At 36.8% G+C, this 19,588-nt stretch overlaps 1 protein-coding gene across 4 annotated transcripts in view; it reads left to right on the top strand.

Moving 5' to 3' along the window:
- Positions 1–19,180, top strand: part of TAF1B (TATA-box binding protein associated factor, RNA polymerase I subunit B) — a 50,518-nt gene extending 31,338 nt beyond the window's left edge. Inside the window, exons 9-15 of one of the 4 annotated variants that reach the window (XM_086875887.1) lie at positions 7,338–7,485; positions 9,576–9,753; positions 10,060–10,106; positions 12,854–12,944; positions 13,412–13,482; positions 15,324–15,549; positions 18,519–19,180. In XM_086875887.1, the coding sequence (XP_086732013.1) occupies positions 7,338–7,485; positions 9,576–9,753; positions 10,060–10,106; positions 12,854–12,944; positions 13,412–13,482; positions 15,324–15,549; positions 18,519–18,711 (954 nt within the window). In that variant the 3' untranslated portion in view covers positions 18,712–19,180. Of the gene's footprint in view, positions 1–7,337; positions 7,486–9,575; positions 9,754–10,059; positions 10,107–12,853; positions 12,945–13,411; positions 13,483–15,323; positions 15,550–15,998 lie in introns of all 4 variants that reach the window. The other 3 variants (XM_086875888.1, XM_086875889.1, XM_086875890.1) reach the window with 3 other exon arrangements.
- The last annotated feature ends 408 nt before the right edge of the window (positions 19,181–19,588 follow it).

The following is a 19,588-nucleotide window of genomic DNA, read 5'->3' as shown; positions in this document are numbered from 1 at the left end:
AGCTGAGGAGGAAGTTCACTGCTGAAAGGGTTATTGTAATCAAGTTTATCATGAGAGCTTGCTGTTGTGTAACAGAAACTCTAGCTTGTCCATACCTGTCTTTAAGCATTACTTAATGAAGAAAGAAAACAAACCTACCGAAGTATTTATGAAATTCAATAAAATTCGTTCTCAAACCCTTAAATTTCAATACATTATGACAGTTCAGCTCCTTATTGAAATCCTCTATGTACTTTTAGAAAGACTACATTTTTTTAGAAAAGTGATATTTGACTGTGAGCATGAACAAGCTAATGCTCAAGCACATGTCTCTCGTGGTTTAATAATATTGAAACTCATTTATTCAAAAACCACTTTAACTGGGAATCATATAATGAAAAATATGTCTTCCTCTGAAAGTCGCCCATTAAAAAGCCTTTTAGGCAGACAGAATTTTTTTTGTCCTAGTGAAGGAGTACCTCTGTATTGGATGTTCAGTTGGCTTTGTTCCCTTTGTATGTAGGTTGCTGGCTCATCCTTATGCTGTCTTGAATTCTCCAGTAAAGACTGCCTATATGAGTTTAATGCAGTCTAATGCCCTAGCATCTATTTTTTTCCTCAAAAAGGCTTAAGCTTTGTTTATTGAGTCATTTTCTAAAATTAATCTTTTTGCTATATAAAGACCCTTCTCACTTGCTCTACAGCAAAGAGTAATTTGGGATTTTAGGATGTAGTAGTTGTTGCAGCTGAAACAGTTATTAAAAGGAGAGAGGAAGTGAGAGGCCGCCAGTATGACTTCTATGATTTTCAATTGGTATCCTAACTTCTTTTTTCTTCCCTTTTGCCTATTTGTTGCCAGATAGATAACTTGGGCAACCTGTCTGCCTGTCTTCCAGATGGACAAATTGATTTCCTTTTATTTCTTCCTTCTGCTTGATGGCATGCTTGTAAAGGAGCAGCTTTACTTGTGTGCTTGGTCCTTTGTCTTTTCTAATGGAAGAAATTTCACGAAGTGCATATTTCTTTGCAGTTATCTGAATGGAGTTATAGCAGTTTCACCTGTCTTCTTTTCATTTGGTTCCCTTTTAATAATTCCAGGCACACCCTCTCGCTGTTACATCAGCATCTGTATGTGATTCATGGATATCAGGGTTTGGAGAAATCTATCCACTCATTTAGTCCATGTAAAAATGAGTGCACTGAATCAGACACAGGGCTCGTGGAGTCAGTTCTGTGTCAGATGTGACCGAGGAGAAGAGGCAGGAGCAGGGTGCAGGAATTCTCCTCATACATTTCCACACTCACCAGCAAATCACAGAACACTGGGGTGTTTCTACACAGCAGTGGTGACACTCCTGACAATACCATGGAATCTCAAGATGGTTTGGGTTGGAAAGGACCTTTAAAGAATCTCTTCAAACCTTGCCTATGTCTCTTCTGTATAGCTTTTGTCCTGGAAAACAAGACTTTTCTGAAAAGACTAAACAGAATCTAACTGTGTAACAAAGTTGCCTACATTAGTTTTTTTCCTGCTAGGTTAAATGGCAAAAAAAGTTTCAGTATTTCCCATTTTTTAAAGTTTGTCTTCATTGTAATACATGGTGTTAAAGTACCTTTATTGTGTTTGATGGCTATTACATTAGTTTGTGGCTGTTCCAGGTGTGATGGTGGTTGTGCCTGAGATGTAGATAGAGGTCAAGCAAGGGGGAAAACCAATGTTGTTTAAAAATAAATTGACAGTATTTGTTGGTGTAGATTTATATGGGAGGTAGCCAGATTAGTAGTACTGTAAGAATGCACAAAAAACATAGAAAAAACCCATCAATAGTGACTGATCATATTAATGATCTACTATGTAATGATTGGTCCACAATGTCATTTCATTCAGCTTTAAATACTAATTTGGGTGTAAATTTCACAGTTAATACAGTTATTGTCTCTACTGTCAATTATTTTATGCAATCTGCATGCACTGTGGCTGGTGTCATACCACATCAGGCTCATACTGCAGATGACCAGATATATCTGAACCAGTTGAGCAGCAGAAGCAAAGTAAGGTGAGCCAGGTGCCATAGAGAACTTGACTGCTATGCTCATTGTTGGTACCTAATTTTACCTTATGTAAATGTAAAGCCAGCTTAGGTTCCTGGGAATGTGTGTTTCAATCCAGACAGCATTCAAAGATCTTTATACACACTGGGGCAACCATTTGGTTTATTATTTTTACAATAAATATCTTTTATTTTATGGGCATGCTCTGCTTTACACAAGGTTTCAGGATTGTGTTGCAAAAATCCTTTCTTCATATCTCGTAACTTGTTGTCTTCCAAACCTACAAAGTTAAATGGCTTTCTTAATCCATTTCCTGATAAGTTTGGTACACTCGTTTTCCAAACTTGGTCTAAGTTGAATTTGTCATCTTAAAAACGATGAAGCCTTGCTGAGTTTTGGATTATTGTCAGCATATCCAACTCTTAACATTAGATGATTCCCTGAGATTGACACAAAGCTGATAATGAAAAAATGAGTCAGACATTATTAGGGTCCAGTATTGAATGGTCATTAAACAAATCCCTTGGGGAAAATGTCCATTGTGGAATATAAGCAGCACAGAGCAGACAGAACTTCAGAGAATGTGCAGACATGGGGGAAAAAAGGGTCCCAGGATGGAAATGCACAGGTAGAAGGATGATGAGGAAGGGAATTGTGCTGCAAAAAAACTACTGAACAGACAAGAAGGATGGAAGGGGAAAATACAAAATTAAGAATTTAGAATAACTGTATAATTACTTCTTTTCAGAAATAGTAGAACATTATCATTATAACATAAGCTGAATTGTGAATTTGTAAGTAATGGGATATTGTCCTGATATGGGAGAAGGAAATAGCTTATACAGTTATCCAAGAAGAGAGTCAGTCAAACCACATTTAAAACAAGAAGCTATGGAGCCTGAAAATTATTCTAGAAAGCCAGCCAGTGCATACTGTTTTCTACTTGTTGATCAGCAACATTCTGATATTGTCCAAACAAGTAGGAGAGGCTGCAATCTTGGCTTACTCAAAACAATTACCTGGTACTGTGATCTGATTATCATACTAATAGTTTGGCTCTTCTGCTCCTGAAAACCAGTTTGTTGTTTTCTAATACAGGTGAAAAATGCTGTGTAACTTTGAAAGATAAAGACAAGTTATTTAAATAGTTTAATGAATATTTATCATCATGAAAATCTTGTTATAGACACTTTTTCACCGACTCAACAATGTGTATTTTGTTCTCCTGTGCTCAGGGGGCAGGGAAAAGTACTCTCAAGTAGAGCTAATCTTCTATACTGCTTTCTGGAGAAGACCTGTAGTGACCTTATTTGTCACATTTGGGAGTAAGATGCAAAGATTTTAAAAACAAAGCTTAAGAAAAGATCTTGGCAACCTCTGTACCCCATCTGGGACAAGTTACAGACTCTTTCAACGTTGTTGATCATCTTGAAGGAATCCCATGTTGCGAAACACCTGAAAAGGCTAGCAGGTGGCATAGTTTTAAAAGGGTTTTCTGTCAGTCTTCCTGGAATTATTAGGTGCCCTTAAGGGTTTGTAACTTGAGTTTTATATGTGGTTTTTATTGTGTTTCCCAGGCTCCCAAAACAAGGTGAGAGCTCAGTAACTTCACGTGGTGATGGACAGGGGAGTTGTCCTAATATATAGCACAGAAATACATCTTGAATTTTTTAATTTATGATCGGATAAGTGAAAGTTATACTTGGAGAGTGTGTGGCATATGATCTAACACTGTCCTCTATTGTCCAAGTACTCCTCCCTTGGGGTTTAATCATGGGTTGCTGGAGGCAGAGATTTTACAACTGAAGGAGGGAGGCCCTGGCTCTGGGTTCTGCTTTCCTAGTGGATTTGCTGGTTGACTTCCAGTGCAACTTGTTTTATCAGGGTTTTTTTTTTGATTTTTTTTTTTTAAGAGATACATAGCTAGGTAGAAGGTGTGGTAACTCAGTAATTTTGAGCCTGCTTGCTTGTTTGCTGCATCTTTCTTTTTCTTAATATTGTCTCAACATTTGCTGCGTTGGTTGTGTGGAATTTGGGAGTTCTTTCTCTTTTAAGCCTCCCAGTATGTTTAAAATTTTGCAGAATAAAAGATTTTCTGTGTGAACTCACAGCTCTTTCAGAGTCAAACAGAGTGTGAACAGGGCATACAGTGACTGGTGTAAACAGACAATGTTTGATTACTGCAGAAACCCTTCAGTGTCCTTAGCCCTGACCTTTCAGCTTTCACCCCTTTGCTGTGTCCCAGGCAGGTGTGACCTTGTGCTGGATGCAGCTGTGCTTGCAGCTCCCAGTTCCAGAGGTGACTGTGCTGCTGGAAGCAGGGCTCCATTCAGCCTCACCATCATGACACAGCACTGCATTGTAGCAATGGGACTACAACAGGGAGTGTTTTTGAACTTAGGTTTAAACTCTGGGAAGCAGCAGTTGGTTTCATTGATCTTTATCTTCTATTAGGATGCACGTTTCAAGTGTGTTCAGATCTCTTATGAATGCACATCAACAAAAAACAGTCTTTGTCTGTTAACACTGCTTTTAAAATAAGCCAAATGGTAGCTCTCAGTCTTAATTTTTATTTGTAATTTTTATGCCATCTGTTTGCCTTCAGAAAAAAGAAGGCATTGGTTATCATTGCAAAGCAGAGCATTCTCTAGCCATTTTGAAAAAGAACTAAATTGCCTTTTGTAAATTGCAAGCAGAAACTGTGAACCAAAAGTAGATGTTGGGCAGAGGGAAGAAGCTTTGATTCACTAATACCTAGGATAGGAAAGCTGTCTCCTTGCCCTGGTAACAGGGAGAGAAGCTCTGGTAAAAGGTAATAAAACTGTCTATTAGAGTCCTCCAATTAAGATCTATATTCGTTAAAGTAGCTTGGTGTCAAATTAGACTTTGGATAGTTCTATCGGTGATAGTTTAATGTTTGAGAATGGGAATGCTTCAAATGACTAAATCCCCAGTGTCTTTATTTTCATATGTGCTATATTATTAAGAAGCTACTAATTCAACTCTTTTCATTAGGGGAAAGCATATTTCCTTGCTATCTAATTATGAATAGTATTCATGTAATGTTCTTACTTGAATTATGTGGGACTTTAATTTTTCTCCCAGTACACTCAAGAGAAGTTACATATGATTCAGGTTCTGTTCCAAGATTGGTTTGTTACTCAATTTAGCACTGCTTTTTAGAAGGAATGGAAAGTACTGTGAGCCTGGTCTTCTGTAGAACTCTTGTAATGCAAGTTTTTCTTGTTTCTCAAGATAGTCCTGGAGCAGTCTAAGCCAATTTCAAGACTGTTTAGAAACTATAATGAACATGATACAACTTCCTAACTGTTACAAAAAGTTACATGTGTAATAGTAGGTGACATAATTATTCATTTGCCCTAAGCATGTGTTCATGTAAGCCTGAACTGCACTGAGGAGAGATAATTTTAAAAAAGACAGTGTAATGTTGATAATCATTCAAAATTTAAGCATTGGCTACAGAGCTTATATTAAAATAGATGAAGGCAAATTATTGAGTAGAACCACATTAGGTCACATCATGTCTTGTTGTAAACATGGTTACTCTGTTTGTAATCTGGGCCAAAAAAAAGAGCAGAAGCCTGAATTTGCTCTTGTTCAGGTATGTTTTTAAGCTGTGCACAAAGCATAAAGCCCTGCTGAATTTCTTTTAAAGGAAGATTACATATGAAAAAATTGACTTTATAAAATATGGATACATAATAAAGTGCTCTTCTGAATTAGAACCACTGGCTAAAGCAGAAAAATAATAGTTTTTATACATTTAAAATGGTAAAGTAGCCTGGACAACTGAAACTGATGCTTTTAGAGGTAAATTCAAGTAATCATTAAAACTATAGGAAATTAAGAATGTTTAATGAAACAGTTCAGGTATTGTGAAATGAGGGTCAAACCTTACATCCATACTTATGCAAACTTCAGGTCCTGCTGAGTTCATTATGAACAAACATGTCAAAATCTTTTTGTAAGTTATATTCTCCTATAGAAGCAAACCTCAGTACAAACAGAAAACTGTCTTCATGCAGACAATGGTTTCAAAAAAAGAATTTCAGAATAATAGTCACTAATAAATATGCAAATATGGAATTATTATACTTTTAAAGCTAAATAACATGAGAGATTCTGTGGAAGGGTTCTAGAGAATGTGAGCCTAGTGCTGAATGGGAATATGGTCACAAAGACCAAAGAGAAGGCTAAAGTAATGATTTTTTTTTTTTTTTTTTTTTGCCTCAGTTTTTAAGAAGCAGTTTAGGGAATGTGTGAGCAAAGTGGATGTATGAAGGTTTGTGGGCAGTGGTGAGATGCTGCATGAGTGTTGAGACAGCTGGCTGGTATCACTGCAAGGTCACCATCAGTAAGTTTTGACCTGTTCTAGTGACTGCACAAGTCCTCGAGGGAGGCAGGGGATCCTTCCTCTCTTCTTGGCACTAGTGAGATACATCAGGAGTGCTGGGTGCTCTTCTGGGCTACCCAGGACAAGGGAGACATGAATGCAGTGGAGTGAGTCCAGTACAGAGCTGTGGAGATGGTAGGGTGGAGCTTGACAAATAAGGGAAGGCTGAGAGAGCTGTGGCTGCTCCTCAGGGCACATATGATGTGGTACCTGCAGGAGGGTGCAAAGGAGGAAAACCAGATCCTCCTTAGTAGTATCCAGTGACTGGATGACAAGGAATGGGCACAAATTGAAATATAAGAAATTCCACTTAGTGTAAGGGAAAACAAAATCTTTTTTCCTTTGTACAGTGAGGTTGGTGAAACACTGAAGCAGATTTCCCACAACCCTTGGAAGCTGCCATCTATGGACATGTTCAGTATCTGGCTGGATGTGGTCCTGGGCAGCCTGCTCGAGCTGACCCAAGCAGGGCTGTGGACCCAGTGGTCTCAAGCAGTCCCTGCCAACCTTCACCATCTGTGGTTCTCTTACCTCTTTAGACAGTTCACCCTCAATTGCAAATTGCATCTCTATTATTTCTTCTCAAAGCTCTTAGTTTTGGATCATCTGGACACATAATGAGCATTTCACAAGAAAGGTGGTGGGAGATGGGAGGCAACTTTCTATTTGTTCCTTGTATATTTTATGGAATTTAAAGCTAGCACATGTTTCTCTTTGCAATATTGCAGTCTGGCTCCATTCTTGCGCGTGTTTAATCATAAAGTGCTAAAAGAATCAGTATAAATAATCCTGTATTAAACAATTCAGAATTTAACATCAATAACTAATTTTAAATAATTGACAAATATGGTAGTAGAACAAATGTATAACCCCCTTTAACCCTGTTTTTCAGTCATGGCCTGTATATGAGGAAGTATTCAACAAAATGCATGAGCTTGCAGCATTTTTAGACCTGCCTCGTTTTCCAGATATAACAGAAAGCTGCTTTCTTCATCCAGACATGCTGTGCATGAAATACTTGATGGAAGCTAATTTACCTGGTAAATATTTTCCCTAGCCCAAACTGATAAAATTTTTCTGTGGTTTATTAAACTCTAGCAAAAAGGCTTAAATTACTTCTTCAAAAGTCTGCTTTTGTCCTTCTAACTTATTCCCATTTCAGCTTGAATCGAAAGATACTCTTTCTATAGAAAGCACCTTCATCAAACATCTTTAGAGTATGTGTTACAGGCCCAGATATGCAAGGGCACTCTGATGTTGGCTCTGTAAGGCTGTGGAGTGGATACTTCATTTTAAATCTTTCAGTGTCCATGTGAACTAAGAGGCACCTCTTGAATTCATGTGATATATTAACTTCAGCTAAATGATTCATGAAGTTGGGACCTGTTTGCTTAGCTCTGGAATTCTCATATGTAATAATGACTGTATATTCTTTAACAGAATACATTTTGTGTATTATATAATATTGTATATTACCATTTATTTTAATATTAATTGATGGTGTGTGACAGATCAGCTGCTGTCTCTCTTGATTTATGCTTTAGTTCTGAAATAATATATAGCAAAATATTGACTCATTTTGTCTATCTTAAAATTAAGTCTTGAATATTGGCTTGTCAAAGAAAGGCCAGTATGTCCTAGTATGTGAACTCTGTATGTTACCATACTTTCTGTCAAATACCACTGTGACTGAAGATGAGTTACACAGACAAATGGCCTTTAAATTATTTTTTTTTCTCAAAACATTCCAACAGTTCAAAGTTGGGGAGGGAGTTATTGTCATATTTTGCAATTAGTTACAATGAATAAAGTGTCTGTTTTTTCTGTTTATTTACAATTGAATGAAGATAACAAACAGATTTAGGGCTAAAATTCTGGAGTAGTAATTCTGATTTCGTAGTTTTACGCCAGTGTTGTGATCCCATAGAGGATTACATTATTTTAGAGATTGTGAAGTATCAATTGAATCAAAAAAATGGCCACAAATTTGTCACTTTCAGGTTTTTTACAGATAAATGCAAAACTATATACTCTTTAAAAACTTACTGCAGAAGAAGAATATATTGTCCTTTTCCCTGCAACCAAGGATTTTATCGTGTATAAGCATTTTTTAAAAAATTTAAAAAGGGCTGCTGTTGTTGTCTTACAACTCCAAAAAATAAAAAAAACCCCAATTAATTAGGAGTGTTAAAGGACACTAAATACCAATGAAGAGACTATGTATCTGAAATAAAACTAAATATGCTGCTAATATTTATAAGAAAATTTAGTTTCCACATTTTTTTAACTTTTACTGTTATGTGTGGGAGATTAAAAACGAGTTCCTACTGAACTCTTTGTAAGCAACAAGAGAGTATAAGCACAACTGGATTGAGGTTGTACTTAGTCATACACTGCTAACCTTTGTGGAATCTGATGGTGATGTAATCAACTCCTGTATTTCTTGCTGAACAGGAAAGGTGAGAAATTTGGGGGATTTGTATCTGTGAAAAATAAGCAGAGTAATAAGAGACCGTATAGATAGCCTGCTGTGTGTCTTGTGGAGCTGCAGCTGGATGTCCCTGGCGCAGCCTGCGCGTGCCGCCCGGAGAGCCAGGTGTGATCCCGGCTGCTTTTGCTGGGGGAGCAGCCAGTGCTGCCCTGCCATGACCAAACTGCTCTCCATGCCCAACCAGCTTCTTTACAACCAGCCCTGTTCCTCCTCTGTGCAGTGCTGCTTCCTGCCATGGGGGTTTACTCAACATGCAGGAAAAAAAGTTTGTGACAAATTTTTTGCTTTTGGGGATTTTTTGGAAAATATATTTATGTGGATTTGTAATGGGCTGTCCCGCAAGAATGTTCGGCATGGTCTCACTTGTGTTATTCAAGTAACATCAAAACACTATTAAATATGTGATTTTTTTATTCTCCATATGAATATATAGTAAGTCATAGGTGTTTTCTGTGTAAGTACAGAGTAGGTTGCCCAGTATTTTTAAAAGTATCCAAAAATACTCCTCAGCCTGAAAAATGGCTGTCAAATGGTCCTAAAAGACCTAAGCAGTGTTTTCCTCAAATGGCCAACATATTTGCACTGTAAAAATATTTCTAGCTTGTCTTAACATTGTATATTTTTACTTATATTAATCAGATGAATTGCATAATTGGACTTGTCGAGTAGTGAAAAAGACCGGTATTGGAGAAGTGGATTTCCTGACTCTTATGCCTGGAAATAAGTCAACAAGAAAAGTAAAATATGATGTTCTTGCTGCAGCAGTTATTATAGTTGTGCTCAAATTATTGTTTTTATTAGATGATCGCTATGAATGGTAAGTGTACAGACAAATCTGTAGCAACCCCCAAATTTCAATTAGTACAGATGCTTGTCTCAGATCATTCTTTCTTTGGAGTTAAATTTATACTGCTGGAATTTCAATTAAGTTCAATAGCTTAAACCATACACTTGAAGGCATTTTAGACATGAAATAATAGTTTATTTTAAAATTCGTTGGGTTTTATCTGATTCTTGGAATAAAATTAGGATGTCATTTTTTTGTCCATTGTAATTGAACTTCATGTGAAAAATGCAGTATATGGATTTACAAAACAACCTGATTTTTAAAATTTTTTTACAGGTTACTTTCAGGGATTGCTGAAGAAAGAAATAAAAATAACACAGAAGGTACATAAATATTCTAGTAGAAGCAGTGTTATGATTTTGTAAATGAAACAGTTTTGCAGTCAGGGTTAGAAAGACTTTTCTTACTGATCTTGACAATGTGTTTTTGTCATTCATTAAAGGCAAATTTTATTTGGAGAAAAGAGTAGATCCTGTTCATGTAAAATGGCCTCAGTGTACCTGCACAATTCTTACAGTTCAGGATAGGGGAGTTTGGTACACATTTTGTTGAGTGCCTCTCTGCTTCTGCTTGTGCATGTTTGCCTCTTGGTTTAGAGTTTTATGCGTGGTAGGTGGAGATAAATGGATACGCCATGAAAAGGGAACACACTTTGATCCTAAATAGCAGATACTTAGTAGGGGCATCAAACCACATTTATGATAAAATCCAAACTTGTTTCGTCTTGTTAAATAAAATGTCTTAGTGTGTAACATATTTCAGATTTAATCTAGTTTCTTCGTCCAAATAATCCTGAGAGAGTGTGGAAAAGCTAGCAGCAATTAAGATAGAGAAGATAATGGTGTGAACATGGTTCTTTGAGGGCAGAAAGACCAAATCAAAGATTAGAAATCTTCAGGAAGCTGTTCCATGGCCTGATCCAAATCACAGTTGAAGATAAGATCCAAGATGTGTTACAGTGGTTTATCTGTTGGACCTTTTATCCAGTTTTGGGTCATTCTGACCCTTCTGTTGCTTTGTTTAAAATTTAGGTCCATAATAAAATTATGGTGTTAGTCATGTGGGAGCTCAATTACTGCTGGAACTAGAGACAGTCATCACTGTTAACTAAAACTGGTAATTTTCACATTCAGGTGGATACACAAACATATGGTGGGTTTTTTTTCCTTTTTACTTCCCTTGAAAACTTGAAGTACATGATAGTGACAGGAGTGGGGAGTTGTGCAACTGCTTTACAAGCTGAGGCTCAAAGTTAATGTCTTAATGGGGTTTCTCCTTTATTAACAAGTCTCATTGCCTTTGGGAGTTAACAGTTCATTCTTTGCCCACTTTTTTACTTTAAAATCTGCTGGTGCAAGTGATCCATATGCTCTGTTTTGTTGTCCCTGTGCTTAAAATGTTGGGGTGATGGTGAGCAGCTGCACAGAGGAGCTGGTGTGAGAATTTCTGTTAGACAACTGATCGGTGCCAGAGCTCAAAACTGCCTCTGGCACTTTCCCAAAGTTGGAGTGCTGAAATGAATAATGGTTAATACTGAATTTGAAAGATTCAATTTATCTTGACTTCGTTCTCAACTTAACTATCCATTCTCTAGTCCTTTTTTATTTTTTTTTTAATTAAAAAATAGCATTTCAGCTCCTACGTTTCTTCAAGTCGCACGGGAAGCAGTACAATAGATAGTTGTAGTTACCTACTGTGTGTGTTCTGTGAACTGCACACATCCACAATATGGGTTGTTCAAATAAACATGATTGAGATATGTATAGATGTATATGTATGTATGTATCAGAGCTGTGTATTTTCCAGTCAAGTGTGAGTCAGCTCAGCTATATGAATGTCAGACCAGCACTTGCCAGGTGAAGGATTATTACAGTGTAGCACCATGTCTCTGACAATGGGCTTGCATGTGACAGATGCTTAATAATTCATATGAAGTTTAACACATATTTCTACCACCTCCCACATTGCTCTCCCAACAATTTAGGGGTATTTACTTAAACCTTGGGGTTTAGGGAGCTGATAAAAGAAGTTGTATCCAGACCTTTAGATTTCAAGGAGTACTGAGGGATCTTTGTTACTTTCATGTGTTTCTTGGTTTTTGAGACTATCTATGTTTTTAGCATCTAGACAGTCTGAGGCAGGATAATGCAAACAGCAGAAATGCAAATAATACAAAAGGTATGTAAGTTTGATTGTAAGAACAGTATATTCACCTTCAGGAGAGTTTAAACAGCAGGCTGGCAAAGCTGAGCATGACGCAAGCATCGCACGCAGTGCAACTGGGGCAATGGGGAAATGCAAAGCCTGGTTAATTCACAATGCAGATATTCCACCCACACAGAATAAGAGTTGATTATTGTTAAATATATAAATCTACACCATATTTCAGTTCAAAATTCTTATCCTTACTTGGTCTCCTTCAGTCTTGTGCCTCTTTAGAGGATCAGTGAAAAAGGTGCTGCTAAAGGTCCTATGTCTTCATGTTTTTGCATGTGCTGGTAAATACTTCTTCACATATCAACAAAGTGAAGTTCCTGTCCTCCAAACCATGAGAGGCTGATAGGAAGTGAATGCCATTGTCTAGTTTATCTTTCCAACCCTGTAAGATTTCATGGGTAGTAGAATAGACAGTGAGGAGCTAATGATACCATGTGAAATTTTGCATATGAGCTTCTTTAGATTTTGTTTAAACTTAAGCTTGATGCATAGTTTCATTAATCCCTTGAATTCAACTCTGAAACAGTTGAAGGCCACTCCACACAGTGGAGAACTAGTTGATTTGGTAGAGAGGAGGTAGTTTCTAGGCTTAGCTTTCCAGAAAAGAGGGAAAAGGTTTGACTAGTGTTAAATCTGTGAAATCTAAGATTGGGGCTTCTTTGCACTTCTTATGGCATGTTGTTCTTTCACTCCATTTCTGTATTTCTCTTTCTTACAGAATTATTAGATCAAGTATGTTTTCTTTAAGCACATAGCTTTTAGGGTGCAAGATGCAGGGTCTAACTGCTTAGAGATGACCTTCTCTGTCATTCTTTAATTTCTTCCCAAATGAATGTGTGTATATTTTATTCAGGTGGCCCATATTTTGAGTTTAAGAAGTGGTATGAGGTGGTAAAACATTCCTTGGATGTGGAGCAAAAGAAATTGGATGAAGAAAGAGCCAAGTAAGAGGTTTTTAAGTACTTCTTTTTTAAGGTAGACAGTTCTACATGAACTCCTGATCCCTACTAAATAAATAATAATAAAAATCCCTAATAAAAAAAAATAGAAATTTGCTCCCCATATTCACCCACCAAGCTTGAGTGAATAGAATGATTAAATCACTGTCTTAATTTTCTATTTGCACTCATAATGTTTATCCAGGTTATTAATTAAATGCTCACTTACTGTGAAAAATAGCTTCTACAGCTGAGCAATTAACTGGTTACGGTAGATCTAGGCTAACATGTCTTGGTTTGCCTACTCAGGAAAAATTTCCTTTATATGTTGGAGGGGCAGTGGCTTTTTATAGCACTAAACATTAGATGATTTTGATTTAAAACTCTAGCAGTATTTGTAATAAGTTATTATTCTTTTATTCATTTGGTCCAGCTTTCTTTTTGTTAACAGTTCTTATGTCTCTTACTGGTAGGTATCTGTGGAGATGTGAAAAGCCATTGTTTTATTCAGTCAAGAATAAATCTAAAGTTCTAAAGAGAAGACGTGAGTAAACTTTGCTTCTTCCCAGCAACACAGAAATCTGCTCCAGCTTTTCCCACCATAGGAAATCTTCAGCTGTGACTGATAACATTTACATCGTAAAATATTTTGTCTTCTCTCTTTCATCTCTGGGTACAATTAATGTAGTGCTGTTTTACAACCCATGGCTGGAATTTTTCAAACATGCTCAACTGAAACTGCCTTTGCCAGTCTTCCTAACAACCTACTGAACCATGTCTCAGGATGAGTGCTCTTGTCCTCATCTTCTCTAGTTTGCCTTTATATCACTGTTCCTTGTGAGTTGTTGGTCCTCTGTAGCTTTCCTGTCTGTTTCCTCATTTAGAGTCTCATATGGTTTGTTATGAATATCCCAGTGTCCTTTGGTAGATCTCCTACATCCCTCTCCTCTCCCACTCCTTGCAACCTTCTACAGAAAGCAAGGAAGGCTTTAATTGCATAGCCAGCTCTAGGTGGTCGGAATGTAGGTACAGCTACTGTTTTTAGTAGCTCTGGAAGTACTTGTGAGAAGTTTCTGGGTTTGTGTTGACAAAGAAAGAAAAAAACAAAACCCCAGTTGTCTGTAGAAAATAGGAAAACCAGAATTTTATTCAGCCAAATTAGATCTGGAGTTCTTCATTCTACATTTTTTGTTATCCAGAAAGCAGCAGGCATTTGAGAGAGATAATAAGTGTTGTAAGCAGTATTTTTCCTTTTATATGCTCTTTCAGTTTCTGGAAGTGACAGGTTCAAGGACTTCTAAACAAGTTGTAAAATCCTATTTGGTTTGAGTTACACCTGTTGGATTTCTCCTTCAAGAATGCAGTAGGGGTTTTTCTAAGTACTTACTCTTCAAAATTCAGTTGGGGTGATCCTGCAGTCAAGTCATGTTCCATGGAAAACCATGCTTAGATATAGTTATTTAAAGCTGATGATTTACTCAGATGCCCTTTAATTCTTGCATTTAGAGGATTCCTTGTCTGGCTCTGCTTCTCTTGGAGCTAGAAGAGGACCACTTAGATTACAGAGCTTTATCATAATGTGAGCAGGAATATCACATGATGGTAACTGGGCAGGATTCATCTTAAAACAAATGTACCATAATAGAGACAAACAGTGCTCTAGAACACTTCTGTGCCAGGTACAGATTTTCAGAAAACTTCCTAAACCTTTGATTTCGATCACAGATTTTAGTGTCATCTTGAAAGATAAACTTCTCAGTCCTTGGATCATTTTAGTAGGTTTTTTTCCTGTGTTTTAGGGTTTTTTCCTTCAATATATGAAGGAGTTTATTTAAATACAGCTCATAAAAAGAAGTTGAAGTTCCAACAATAATTTTTAACATGCATTTTATCCTAGGGAAACAAAGCCTCAGGAACTTAGGAAAGCTTGTCATTCATTCACTAGCAGTGGGCAAACATGGAGTGGTTTTTTTTTGTTGTTGTTGGGTTTGTTTACCAGTTGAAGTTTGCACCATGAAAAGCTTAAGCTTGAATCCATGTATGTATGAATGTGCTTTCTATCAGGATAAAAATCCCTGGCAGTATCAAACGGATTTTACAGGTTTTACTTGCAGAAATGTTTTAGAGTGCTCCACTACTAATATCATTAGGTATAAAAGACATGGCATTGTTTCAAAATGTTTCACTAAAACCCTTAAAGAGGGAGGCAGAGAGAACCTAGAGACTTACAGGATTTCTCAGTCTTATATGCAGAGATTTAAAGAAAAAAACAAAAGAAATTTAAAAAGCACAAGTACCCCATTTTCTTCTTGTATTAATCATCTCTGAACAGTATTCTGGTACTTAATACTTTTGTATTTGTTTCTTTTGTTTCTCTTTGCACAGAAATGGTTGTGAACTTACAAAATCAGTTTGGCAAGCTGTCTGGTTCAGTACAACGTGCTGAAAAGCCAAATCCTTCAAGTTTTCAGTTAAGTTGGTCTGAAGAAAACACAGATGGGAGTTGTTTTCACGGGCATAGCCTGAAGGGAATTTTGCAAGAAAAACATGGTTTACTGACAGCCATGAACCCTGACTATTGGCTGTGTACAGTTAAACTATGTAATGAGAAGTAAGTATTCACATTTTTGCTAAATACAGTTTGGAAAGTTCTCCTGAAAGTAAAGTCCTGTACATATATTTTTGCAAACAACAAATACAGGGTGTGTGCACAAGCTATGTGTTCGCATATAGTTACATTCATTTCTAGAAAGGGGTGTGTGAGGAATGGATAGTCTCAGACTGTGAATAGACAAACTGTAACAAGAAGAGTGATCAAAGTGAGGTTATGAGAAGAGAGGAGATGAGACAAAATCAGCAACTAGAGTCACATAGCAAGAGTAGCAGCTAGGTGCAAATATTCACTTCATTTCCTCATAGTATTTTATGAAAATACTTGAGATAAAACGCTCCAGAGAATGGAAAAACAGTCCTATTCATCTCCTCCTTGGCCTCTAAAAAAAGCACAGAGAATTTATTTTCTAAATCACTATACTGATTTTGTTATGGTCTTAATCACAGTGACTTCTTGATCATATGCCAGACTTCGGTTCTGCCATTGGTTATATTATGATACCCTAATCCAGAAGAGGAATGTATTGGTGAATATCAGTGAAAAAGATCGACTCTGTAGCTGGCTTGGATTCTCCTGAATTTCTCATGCATGCTATTGGAAAGTGTTTTTTTGGAAAGGAGGCTGGGTTACATTCATGTGAAATGAGATTTCATTTCTCTGTTGAATAGCAGGTGAAATTTTTACCTGGTATATAATTCAAAATGGCATTCAGATATCAGTAGCCTCTATGCAGTCTTAGTGATATGGTCTTGATTTTTAAAACATTACATTTCCCTTGAAAATAACTGGGTTTTACAAGTATGCAGTCTTTTCTGTCTTTCTGTGGATTTATTTGCTTATCTTTATTTTCCTTTTCACTTTACTCTTCACGTACTCACCATGACAGAAATGGGTTGGAATAATGTAAGCACAGTGTTATGTTACAAGAGGTTTGGCTATATGGATTCATTCTTTTGTATGAATAAGAACCTTTTTTTTTTTCTTTAAGGGAGTAGAGGTAATAATCCTTTTACCACAGATTTGCGTAATCTTATGTACACATTGAAGGAGTGGATATTTCGGTGTATGTTTGTGTGAATAATCTTCCATGCAAAGTCTGGTTTTAAACCTACATTTTCATATGTAATATATTAAAATGTTAATGGCAAACTGTCATAGCCTTCATGAAACAAGATTTGAATTTAAATTCTTACCAGTTAAATTTCCCATTATATCATTTGCAATGCAAGTAGTTAAGTATACATCTGACACTTACTTAACATTGGAAAACAACATCTACTCCCTCAGATATGAGGGTTTATCCCGTGTATGTAGAATAGAACTAAAAAAAAAAAATCTTACAAATTCCCTTTCTCTAAAAATCAGCATGGCCTAACTGGACTGCTAACATGCTTTATTCCTGGGACTAAAGTGTGATTACTGTGTTAACAAAGCTGAGATCAATCAAATGGTTAGTGAAATGCTTTTACATTTTATTTTAAAACTTTCTGGTGTAAACTGGATTCTAAACTGATTTACTATGGAAGTCTTTAGGTGGCAGGAGTTATATTCAATGTTGATAAAGTCTTTTCCAACCTAAAGGACTGTATGATTCTATATGCGATGAGATATTACAGTCTGTGAAAAATGTTGTAATGCTTTTGGGGGGTGTGAGGTAGGGCAGAGGATGGGATATATGGCATGAGAGACCTAGTTCCAGATTTCCAGTGTGCCAGACTTTGGGAGGCTTTGAACAGACTGCACTCTGTGAAGCGTAGCTTGCCTGGCACTCAGGACAGGTCTGGCTGTTCCTCCAGTTTGAGGGAAAATGTAAATGTTTGCTGGGCCAGAGGGAGCGAGCAAATGACTTTATAGTCTAGTAATTAGCACACTTACCCATAAATTGGGACAGACAGATCCCAGTTGTTCTGGTGAATATTTAAGATAGCTGTTCTGAATGAGACACAGGGAACATTTTAACTGCTTCTCCACATCCCAAGGCAATACTTAGTAAGTTAGATGTATAGGATTTGTAGGTGAATATAGCACCTGTACCCCCATATCATTGTACATGTTGTACACAATTTAATGTGTTTTTATTTAAAAATTGAAACTTTGTAGTATTTTAAACTAAATTTGGGGCTTAGCCAGTTTGGTGTTTTTCCAACCTAAGTTGCTGAACTTAATGTTTACAGAGCTATCTCTGCAGCTCATCCTCTGTGTCATCTTTTTTTTTCAGTCTGACACTTGTTACCAGCAAGTCTAGTCTGCTCTTTTCATTATATACTTCATCAATAAAACCACCTCATCATTTTCATTAACATTTTCACTACAAAAGCGACAAAATAATGAAGCAGAAGGCTGCTACAATGCTAATTGCGTTCTGTTGATCTCATCAGTTTTGCTCCGATGTTTCCTGTGTTACTCCCATTTACTTAACTTAGCTTTGCTCTCTTGTTTCTCGACATGTAATTTGTAATTAGCACACAAAGGCAATGGACAATAAATGAATGGGTTATTATCCCATGACATAGTGTCAGGAAGATGAGAGGGAACCCTCTGGAAGGAGAAGAACAGAGTAAAGAGCCTACAGTGTCTGGATTGGATAGTCTTAGAAATTTAAAAAATAGGGTGAGGTAGACATTTTAATACTTTGCTACATTTGCTAAAAGCTGGAAAAACAGTGATTCCATTTAGTCCTGAATGGCAAAGAATGTGTGCTTTGCCTGGCCGAGTAAGATCCTGATTCATAGTAGCTTTTTCTTCTTAGTTTGTTTGCACCAGCTCTGGAGATATCTTGGATCAGTCCTATACTTCAGGGTTTTGCAGGAGTGGATCACCTCACAGGAATCAACACTGTAAACTAGAACAGTGACTTATGCTGTTGGTAAAATGTAGAGTTTGTCTCTAATTACAGTTTAATATATAAATGCTAGCTAAATGCACTTGTAATTTAGGGCTTTTGTTTTCTCTCCATTTCTTTTCAGATTGTGTGGTCATCTGGCTCATTACAGAGAAGTAGAGTTTCCCCAGAGTTACCATTTTGTACTAGGGTTGTTCTCCTTTCTTCTGAGGATTCAGCCCTCTTATATCCATGATGAGGTGTGTATGATAGAACACAAACTTTTTAATAAAAAACTCAGTAAAAAAATAAAATACAACAGAGTCCTAAGAAAGTAAAAAAGGCCTAAAGCACCAGTATAAACCCCATGCAAATTAGTTGGTTGGATCCCAAACCAGGGTCTTACATCTAAACTTACACTGATTCTTTTGTCTCATGGACATTTTTTGTTAAGATAGTAGTGCTGGGATCTACTACTGTACTTGAGTTTTAGTGTCATTTTATCTGAAATTTAAGTCACTGATATTGGGAAATGAAGCTGCCAAGGCAACTATTAATTACCATTTATTTCATTAATTTGCATCAGAGCCAACAGGAAGTTGTGAAATTACCATTTTTTTGGGTATAATTGTACATATTTTGAGTGTACTGGACATTACATTAGCATAATTACATTGTGAGATTTTGCATTTTAAATACTTATTTTTTTATTGCCATTGTATGACAGTAAATATATTTCTAGAAAATAATGTTTATTTTGTTTTTAAATGCTATGTGAACAAATAAAAGAAGCAGTCCGTTGATGTTGTTAATTGCAGTGAGTTTTTTTCTTTATACTTTCTAAACCACATTCCAGTTGTTCTGGAACAACTCTGGCACTGTTTTCTATATTTCCTTGCATACTGTATATTTCCCAGTCTCTTGTTATGCCTGAGCCTCTCATTTAGGTTAACACCATTCAGGTCCACATTCCACTTGAGGCTTCACAGATTTTGCAGATACTTTTGTACCTGGTGTAAAATCTGATCCCATTTCCTATGCAGCGGTAACTGCCAGGTCCTCCTGTCATTCTTTTGCAAGGCTACTGTTAAAGCCTTGAATTTCTTCTGACCACTTGATACTCCAGCAGCTTGTGCCCTGGCCATTCCATCAGTTTCTCATGCTTGATCTTACTTATGCACCATGTTTTTATACTGTTCCAGACAGCATGTAAAT

Source organism: Cyanistes caeruleus, chromosome 2 (assembly GCF_971803275.1).
Source record: "Cyanistes caeruleus chromosome 2, bCyaCae1.hap1.1, whole genome shotgun sequence".
In the NCBI taxonomy this organism is placed as follows: Eukaryota; Metazoa; Chordata; class Aves; order Passeriformes; family Paridae; genus Cyanistes; species Cyanistes caeruleus.
Note: the sequence above shows the minus strand (reverse complement) of the source record. Positions and strands in the feature narration are given on the sequence as shown.